Source organism: Panicum virgatum, chromosome 9N (genome assembly GCF_016808335.1).
Source record: "Panicum virgatum strain AP13 chromosome 9N, P.virgatum_v5, whole genome shotgun sequence".
NCBI classification, from domain to species: domain Eukaryota; kingdom Viridiplantae; phylum Streptophyta; class Magnoliopsida; order Poales; family Poaceae; genus Panicum; species Panicum virgatum.
This window is the reverse complement of record NC_053153.1, coordinates 45,760,253-45,770,464: the sequence shown is the minus strand read 5'-3', so window position 1 is coordinate 45,770,464 and position 10,212 is coordinate 45,760,253. Positions and strand designations below refer to the sequence as shown.

Here is a 10,212-nt window from a genome sequence, read left to right as displayed (position 1 = left end):
TAAAAAAATTACACTACATCAGTTATACTAATTGCAATGTGAGAACTAACCCAGTTGTAATATTAATACTATAATAGATAAATATTATAACAATATGCCAACACAGAAATTGGGCTAGTTGCAAATAACAGACCAACACAGTTGCAACAGAAAAATATGCTAGTATCATGTACAGGGAATGTGTTCCAAAACAATTATTGTATAGGCAAAATTGCAAAAACAAAACTAAACCAGTTGCAATGTGAGAACTAACACACTTGCAATATTAATACTAACCAGTAGAAATATTCCACATCCAGTGATCGGTGCCATGGTGCCTTTATGCACAAAATCTTTTTTATACAGATGAGCAGCTTTTCTGAGGTTATCAACTACTGCTTTGCACTAGTTAATATTGCCAATGTTCTCCAAGTCTTCAGTATTCTTTACATCCTCAAGCCTGATATATGAGTCGGTGTTTGAGAATAACAACGACTAGAAAGTGCACATAAAGAACGCTCTAAGTGCTAAATTTCCGGTAAGTGTCTTTCTCACTAAGCCATCCAGAACATTTGAAACACTGATCCCACGCTTGGGCCTATATGCACTACCACAAATTTGCTCTCCCAGCTGCCTCCGCTTGAAACGAGCTTCATCATCACTCATGAAAGGTGGGTCGCCTCCGGCTTTTGGAATCTGGAACACACACCATACACTATGCTCAGTAATTGCTATTTTTTTGCCACCACCAATCTCTAATTTCATTATTTCTAGGTTGAGCTTCCGTATAAGCCAGCTGAGCAATTGCCTATCAAGTGAAGTTGGCTAGAAAAGGAGGAGTCCCCCAAAATTCTTCGCACGGACTTGAGCTTTCAGACTCTTATTGAGAGCTGCAACAAGTTCTTTGAATTTCACAGGTGAGCAGCGGATGGAGACAAGCCTCTTCTTCGCCTCCTCTTCCTCACCAGATCCAACAGCACCGCCAGGTGGAGCTGCAACGGGGTTTGGTGCATGACCACGAGCTTGATTGCGGCGCCTCTTCCTATTCCTACCCTCTGCTGCATTATCACCCTGATCAGGGGGGGTGGGGCATAATCCAAATCATCTTCATCATTATCCTGGATGTCTGTGTTGGGTGCAGCAGGAGTGCTGATCCTTAATACTTTCCTCCTGTTTTTAAACTTCGTCTTCTCCTTGTTCTTCTATATATTAGTAGCATGAAGACGGGGCGAACTACAGACAGTTCCCCAGGCCGGATCATCATTGTCACAGCCCTGAGCACTTGAAGCATTCGCCTCACTATCCATTTTGTAGAAACACAACTCATCAAAACCAATTGCAAACATAACATGAAGCAAATTGCAAATTATGGACCAATATAATTACAAACATAGCATGGAATCAAATTGAAAAAAATATATGTTTGTAAGCACAAAATAGCTAGAAGAAGAATTTAATCCTAACATTGGATTTGTTTTCTGATACTTCATACAATGAAAAGCACAAAACCATAAAAACTACAACAATTAAACACATAAAAACTATATCCACAGTAAAACCATCACACACACATATATACAATTCCAATGATGATTATGGTAGTGACATGACTCATATAGGAACATCTAACACAGTGAACCCAACAACACATAAACACCTCCAAAATAATGATCAGCCCAACATAGCATGATAATTAAAAGTGTTATTTCATAGGCAAAATTATGCAAAAAATATACAGCAAAAAGCAAAAAACATAAGCCAATTGCAACCACACACGTAAGCCATTTGCAAACCACACACATAAGCCAAAATTGCATCACTGGGTCTCATTTTCCCCAAAAAAACTAACCATAACCCATTTGCAACCACGCGCATAATCTGTTTGCAACCACGTACATAATCCGTTTGCAACCACACACATAAGCCAATTGCATCATTGGGCTCATTTTTTTAAAAAAGGCAGACCATAAGCCATTTGCAACCACGCGCATAAGCCATTTGCAACCACACACGTAACCAATTGCATCACTGTGGTGAACACCCCCCCCCCCTAAAAAAATCTACCTAGAATAGAGAGATTACATCACTGGGGCGCGTTTTCACCAACCCCAACTAAAAATCACCATAGTGGGACACCCCCACTAAGAAAATGTAGTGGAAAGGGGGGGTACAATGCGCATGGTTGTGAGCACAGGTGTGGTAGGAGGGTCGGGGTGAGGGGGGATGGGAGCGCACGACTTACCACGCCGGTGAAGCCTCGGCGAGCGCGGACCGGCGAATGAAGCAAAATGCGGCGAGGGGCAATGCAAGGAATCCCCCCTCGCGGCAGCGCTTCCTCCACCCCCTGCTTGCTCCACCACCGGAATCAGCAACGCGCAGGGGAAAGCACTCGGCGGCACCCCCCTCGGCAGTGCTTTGACACCGGCGGACAAGGCGGTGCGGTGATGCGCAAGCGCGGCGGAATCAACGAGGGAGGATGTAGCGGTGCGGCGGAGCGGAGGAAGCAAAAAGGGAACAACGGTGCGGTTTCGAAAAAAAGGAAACATGGGGTGCGGTTAATTAGGGGCGCGGGTGGCGCGGTTGAAAGGCAACTACGCTGAATCAGACAAGGTGGCGCGCGCGGGGGTGGTTCCGGCTTGGACCAGGCGCGCCGGTTGGCCTGGGTGCATTCTCTGTATAGAATGCACTCAGGTGTAATATAAATATACAATATATATATAGTAACTCATGCACAATCAAGATAGTTATATAAACTTTATTGATCCAAAATATCGGACAAAAGATGCTTAGGTGCCTGCCTTGAGTTCCAATGGAAGCATCGTGTCCCACCGTCTCCGACTCGTGCTCACCCTCTTCTTGATCTGGCGTCACAGTCTCTACACGAGTGCAGTGATGTTTGATAAGTAAATATGACATGAATGATTGCAATGCGATGCTCATGATATTAGAAAGCATAATTGACTAGTGCAAAAGTATGATAAAAATACACATAGGGATCAACTATAAGTAAAAGTAGGGTATTGAACAACTACCTAGGGGGCATAGTTTAGGGGTTCCCGGACACTCCGACCTTAAGCCCGGACACTCCGGATAGGCAAAACCCGGATACTCCATATTTTGGCACGGATACTTTGGGCTCCGCTATAGTAAACCCGGATACTCCGGGTTTCAGCTTGGAGACTGGCAGCTCAGTAAGTGAACATTGGAAAATCCGTTGCCGGCGATTCCGACCTCGGTTTGGGGTGAGGTTTGTTCCTAAATGTTCCTAGGAGTGTGGGGAGTCTATTTTGGTAGCTAAAGCCTACATGCATTAGGCTTTGAGAGCTCTAGGTCATCAATGGTGAAGGTGCTCTAATGGCTCCAAACTTAGGGCAATGGGGATGGATCGGGGAGGGGATGAGCTCACCGTCGGCAAGTGCAATACTGGCAAGGGATTGAAGATGGTGGGGAGGGCTTGGTTAAGCTCGAGTTCGTCCTTCTTGCTTGAAGCTTGAGGGAGGTGAAGAAGATGGAGGAAAAGCTTGGGGAAGCTCCTAGCTCCAAGGAAGAGGATGAAGCCGAGGTGGTGCAGCTCATCGGCATCGTGCTCCGACGATCCTCCGGCAAGGTGGGGGCTTCAATGGGTGGAGGGTTGGTGGAGCTTGTTGACAGCCAAAATTGGCACCAACCGGTCTGACCGGTCAAGGCACTGTGGCCTATCCGGCAGGGGCCGACCGGTCTGACCGGTAGGTCCGACCGGTCTGACCGGTCCAGGTAGAGTCCGAGTACAACTAGAGATTTTTATAGATTTAGATCTGTAAACAGGATTTCTTGCGGGATAAGTCCACCCACCCTATAAATATAAAGGGTCACAGCCGATTAGAGTATCCAATCGAACAAAATCAATACAAACTCTACTTTTTATCTTCTTCTCCAAACCCTAGCTTTTCCAACCCCATCTGCTGTTCTTCCTTCGTCTCCGCGACGTTTGAAGGCGTTCTAGGTGGCCTGCCGATCCTAGAACAACCCTACGTGCGCCTACCCTGACGGGGTCCCTCCCGGGTTTGCGTTCGTCGGCCGTCGCCGATTCTCACCGGCGACCGGTCTGACCGGTAAATTAGACCGGTCTGACCGCTCCACGCAGAGAGAGCTGCATCGAGCTCTTTCTCGCGCCACATGATCTAGTGCGTTCGTGTGTTGACCGAGATTTGCGTCAACATACTTTTTGGCGACTCCGCTGGGGAAGAAAGATCTTGGTTAATAGAACCGATCTAATCTACTCCAAAGAAGATGGGCTCCAACACAGAAATCGATAAGGAGAACATCATCCCTTCATATGAGCATCTTCCGGAGGACGTTCGTTTGCTGCTGGAGGAGCGCAAGAAGAAGCGTGACGAAGATCTACAAGCGGCACTTGCGAGCATCAAAGTCAGTCGATGCGGCAAAGTCACCAAGATCAAAGAGATCGACTTCACTTCTACCACCTCGGATGCATCTACTGAGGTAACACCTGCTGTAACTGCTCCACCTTCTGGTGTTACTATGGAACAAATTCAGAAATTGTTAGCTGAGCGTGATGTTTATTGGGTTAATTGGCTTAGCTCTAAGGAAAGGGAATCGGCTGGTAAGAAACCAGAATCAGCCGATGAACCTCCATCTGTTTCTACTTCTGAATTTTATGTTCCTCAACCATCGGCAGCATCTCCTACGAGTCAACCTCAATATGGGATGCCAATAAATTATTTCAGTGGTCAAACTGTTACACCCACATACACTGATCCTATTATGAGTATTCCTGGTTCGGCCAACATTAGCCGAACGAACGAGATTGTTCAGTACACACCACCAGAAATCTCCAGGAATTCAGTGGCACACCCCGGTCCTATGTCCGACGAGATGTTCGACCGATATGTGCAGCATTGGCAAAACCGGCAGAGACCGGTCAGACTGGTATATCAGCCCGGTCAGACCGGTTCCCCCAACCGGTCCGACCGGTCGTACCGACCGGTCCGACCGGTCCATCCGGTCAGTTTGTTTCAATCCAGCGAGAGGTACCTACATCCACACAACCAAATTCTTCAAGTAATTTTGATAAAATGCTTACTGATTATAAGAATGATTTGGCTAATCTGCTTAGAGAAAGTGTTGGAGTGGATGTTAGAAGCAAAACCCGCACATACCAAAAGCCGTATCCTACTTCGTTTGATTCAGTTGCATACCCTGCTGGTTTTAGGTTGCCTGAGTTTGTTAAATTCAGTGGGGAAGATACTACGAGTACATTTGAGCATATTAGTCAGTATCTTGCTCAATTAGGAGAAGATGGTTCAATAAACGAGTTGAAAGTGCGTTTATTTTCTTTATCTCTAACTGGAACTGCTTTCTCATGGTTTTCATCTTTGGCACCTAATTCTATTGGTTCATGGGAACAATTAGAGTAGAAGTTCCATGAGCACTTTTTCTTTGGGCATGATAAGCATAAATTGTCTCACTTAACATCGGTTAGACAATCGCGTGATGAATCTGTCAATGATTATATAAGACGATTCCGCGATACAAAAAACCGATGCTTTAGTGTGAATATTGCAGAAAAAGATCTAGCTGATTTGGCTTTTAATGGCTTGCGCTCTCACATCAAAGAAAGATTAGAGGGCTATGATTTCTTTACCGTTACTCAGGTGCATCAAAGAGCTTTGGCTATAGAAAGCCGAAGCAAAGAGCCTCAAGAGTCTCATAGACATCATCGTTCTAGTGTGCATACTTTAGAATGCAATTCAAATTGTTCGGACGATGAGTCTAATGATTTACTTTTGATGTATCCAAGTGCGAGAGAATATTTGATGAGTTATATAGGATTGGATATATTAAGATGTCACATACTCTACCGCCGCCTGAAGAGTTGAAGCGGCGAGCATATTGCAAGTTTCATAATACTTTTTCACATGCTACTAATGATTGCATTGTGTTACGTAGACAAATTCAATCGGCCATTGATGAAGGACGATTGGTTACTCCTAATATGCAGGTTGATCAGAATCCTTTCCCAGTGCATGTGTTGGAATTGAAAAATCCTAAAGTGCTAGTTCGGCCGAGTCAAGCCGAATCAACCAAGGGGAAGAATGTAGTTATTGGTGATGAAAGACCTGAAAAGAAGCTGACACAGGAGATCCCTCAAGGTGCAAAAACACTCGGGGGGCAAGACAAGAGGAAGGCCGACAACAAGTCGACCGGTCTGACCGGCCACAGCGGCGGTCTGACCGGTGCGCCCAGTAAATCTGGGAACTCCTCCAAAATTAAGACAAGGCCGAGTTTTAAAGAACTCTTGGCTAAATATGAGAAGGAAGGGAGTCCTCAGAGACAGAAAGGGCCACCAAACAAAGTCAAGGATACGGGATCATCGTCAAGACATCAAGAGCAATCGAGTCAAAGTCATTATACTTCATCTAGTGGACCGATTGCTCCATGGTATTGTTGGTATCCTTATTTTTATACACCTATAGATTATAGTAGGATGCATATGCAATCATATTATATTCAATATCCTCCTATGTATCCAAATCATGCATTATTACAAAGACCGATTATTGCTAGCAATAATCCGGTCAAGCAAGATGTTGATTGCAGCAAAGAGAATGGGAAGAGCAAGGAGCAAGATTCAAAGTATTTACAGCCGAGGTGGTGTCCCTCAGGTTTGTCTCATACTCAGAAGCGAAGGCTACAACGTATGCGCAAGAAGGAGGCAATGGGACAACAAGTGGAGACCGTGCCGAAGACGTCAGCGACAATGAAGAAGGTGTGGCGGCCCAAACAAGTTGTTTCAACATTGACTTGAGCAAAACATGGCCGATGTAGTGTTAATCATCGCCCTTAGACAATTTTGGCTCAGAAGAATGTTTTTTGGGTAAGCAAGCTTTACCAAAAAATATGGGGGCATATGTTGACAGCCAAAATTGGCACCAACCGGTCTGACCGGTATGACCGAGCGGTCTGACCGGTCAAGGCACTGTGGCCTGTCCGGTAGGGGTCGACCGGTCTGACCGGTAGGTCCGACCGGTCTGACCGGTCCAGGTAGAGTCCGAGTACAACTAGAGATTTTTATAGATTTAGATCTGTAAACAGGATTTCTTGCGGGATAAGTCCACCCCACCCTATAAATATAAAGGGTCACGGCTGATTAGAGTATCCAATCGAACAAAATCAATACAAACTCTACTTTTTATCTTCTTCTCCAAACCCTAGCTTTTCCAACCCCATCTGCTGTTCTTCCTTCGTCTCCGCGACGTTTGAAGGCGTTCTAAGTGGCCTGCCGATCCTAGAACAACCCTACGTGCGCCTACCCTGACGGGGTCCCTCCCGGGTTTGCGTTCGTCGGCCGTCGCTTATTCTCACCGGCGACCGGTCTGACCGGTACATTAGACCGGTCTGACCGCTCCACGCAGAGAGAGCTGCATCGAGCTCTTTCTCGCGCCGCACGATCTAGTGCGTTTGTGTGTTGACCGAGATTTGCGTCAACAGAGCTCCTCCATGGCTTGGTTAGAGATAGAGTGAGGGAAGTGAATGAGGGAGTGAGGAGAGCAGGGGAGGGGGTTCCCAGGTGGGTGTTGGGCGTGGCTGACGCATGGGGCCAGGGGGAGAATGTGGCATTCGAGTAGTGTGTTTGACACGCGTTTGCTACAGTAACTCCGGATACTCTGGGTTTCAGCCCGGATACTCCGGGACAGCCCAATCCGGAGGTTCCGGATTAAAATCCGGACATTCCGGAAATCATGATAACTTTGAAAGTAATTGATGATGCACATGATGACATGATTTGCCTTGTAATTAGATTAGGGATGTTACATTTCTGAAGAGAACTCGTATCTCATCTGGTCAATCCAAAATCCAAATCGAGAACTATATGCAATGATAGGTGTCAATAGATGAAAAAAATAATGAAAAAGTTTGTGCAACGTGTAGAAGGTTGAGGTCTTAAGTAGACGACAAGGCTTACAGTTCACACTAGTGGCACGTTTCTGTCAACTGATGCCAATCATTCCAAAATAAAGGTACGCCATCGTGGTGGTCATGGGCACTCAAGTCCTCCTTTCCTACCTGATGGAGGCCAATTTGGACAAGCAATCAATGTGTATCGCTGCTCCCACCGATCCATTCTTCTCTCTGTTTCTCAAGACATACAAGAGGGCCGCTGATGGATCTTGCCAGTTCTGCAGTTGCGAGCGATCTAGCGAGCCGATTCATCTCCTTCCTCATCCACAGATTCTCGACGGGCTCATGTCCAGAGGAAAAGGTGGAGAAGCTGCAGCATCTCTTGCAACGAGTTGAGACTGTTGTCGAGGAGGCCGATGGGCGATATATCACCAACTCAGGTATGTTGTCACAGCTGAGGATGCTTGAGGACGCCATGTACCGAGGCTATCACGCTCTTCACAACTTCAATTATGGGGGCTTCGAGGGTCCTGGCAAAGTGGGTAGGAAAGGCTCTTTGTCGTCCTTGTATTTTGCCACTCCTCTTAAACGTTTTCACAGAAGTGGCTCTGGTGATGCAATTCCCTGCAGCGGTCAGGAGCTGCAGTCTGCTCTTGCCAGTCTTGAAGCTGCTGTTGCAAACATGACGGAGTTTGTTATACTTTTAGGGGGATGTGAGCGCATGTCTCGCAGGCCATATGACACTTACCTCTACATGGAAAACTTCATGTTTGGTCGGCATGCTGAGAAGCAGCAGGCCATCAACATCTTGCTTCAACCCAGCCCTCTGAATAATAGTGCTCCAACCGTGCTTCCAATTGTCGGTGGCCATTTGGTCGGGAAGAAAACTTTGGTTGCGCATGTCTGCGGTGACGAGAGGGTTCGCGCCCACTTCTCTAACATTTTGCACCTTAACAGTGATAATCTTCAGATAGTCGACCACGAAAGGTACATTTCTGAAAGGGCCCTGGTTATTGTTGAGCTTACTGCAGATATAAGAGATGAGGACTGGATGAAGTTCTACTCGGTGGTGTCACGTATGGGCCAAGGAAGCAAGGTGATACTCATAACCAGGCTTGAAAACCTTTCAAGATTTGGGACGGTGAAGCCAGTTTGTTTGAATAGTCTGTCATACGAGGAGTACAGCTACCTTTTCAAGGTTCTATCGTTCGGGAGCACAAACATGGATGACCACCCACGCTTGGCATCCATGGTGCAAGAGTTCCCACTGCTATTGAGAGGTTCTCTCATCTCGGTGTACGCATTTGCCGACATGCTGAAGAAGAACATGAGTGCTCAATTCTGGGCCTCTGTTCTGGACAGGTTCAGGGCTGTGGTAGACAGTAATCTCTGCATATTTGGCGAACACCCAAAGCTACTCCTTGAGAGAGATCGACCAACGGACATAGCAAGGTTTATCTCTCCTTCCACTCCTTCACTGCGCCTTATGCCTCCTCGCAGCAAAGCAGACACCCAAGAAAGGCCACTACCGATGTTGACCTTTGCAGAGCTGATGGTGGATCCTAGAATTCTTCCAAAAGGTGATTTTGACCTGGTGACATGGAAATCAAAGATAGCGCCATACGGTGAGTATGTGCACTTTGTCCTGGCTGATCATGCTGAGCAGCAACCTGAAGGATTGCCAACACGGAGGAAGCGTCCAGCAGTATTTCTGTAGTCTGCTTGCACCTAAATGATGTGCATGGTTGTACTACTACCATCGCTCTGTAGGTTATGTTCCTCCCTGCCGCAATAGTCCAAACAGCTGCTGGAGTTTATATTATGTGGCTAGCAATTAGTCTTCTAGAAGTGTTCAGGATTTCTCGTCAACCTGTTGATCAGAACGTGGCAGCAACTTCTTTACCAAGCTATTCAACATTGACGGAGTCTAGAAAACACGACTATGACCGCTGATGTATATCATCATTTATAAAACTTAATAAAACATTTTCATCTGTCCAACTAACATGACTATAGAAAACATGTGTAAATCGTATCTATAGGCGTTCAGCCACCCATCTGTAATCCAATAAGGTCATTTCCATGGGCTTTGCTACGGTACTTCTATTGCCGAGGTAATACCTTGAACAAATCACAGCCGTCGATTTTTTTAGAGCAGATTAGATATTTAAATAATAAAAATAATATGAAAAGAGAAAATCCCATCGATCTGGTTCTTCCACAAACGGAAGAAGCAACTCTCCTTCCGAGATTCTTGCGGCGCCATGCCCTGTGGCTCGCGCTGGCCACCCATCACCCTTGCGGCATCGTTTCTCGATTCTTACTTATTCA

At 46.2% G+C, this 10,212-nt stretch overlaps 1 protein-coding gene and 1 long non-coding RNA gene across 2 annotated transcripts; both read left to right on the top strand.

The window, feature by feature from the left end:
* The first annotated feature begins 4,396 nt into the window (after positions 1 to 4,396).
* LOC120692278 lies at positions 4,397 to 6,098 on the top strand. Its single transcript, XR_005682560.1, has 2 exons — positions 4,397 to 4,461; positions 5,981 to 6,098. It is a non-coding gene; the product is annotated as an uncharacterized LOC120692278 (long non-coding RNA).
* Positions 6,099 to 8,010: 1,912 nt separating this feature from the next.
* Positions 8,011 to 9,882, top strand: LOC120692477. The gene has a single exon (XM_039975787.1). It carries the CDS (start codon positions 8,144 to 8,146, stop codon positions 9,596 to 9,598), a length of 1,455 nt encoding a protein of 484 aa, XP_039831721.1. The 5' UTR covers positions 8,011 to 8,143; the 3' UTR covers positions 9,599 to 9,882.
* Positions 9,883 to 10,212: the final 330 nt, after the last annotated feature.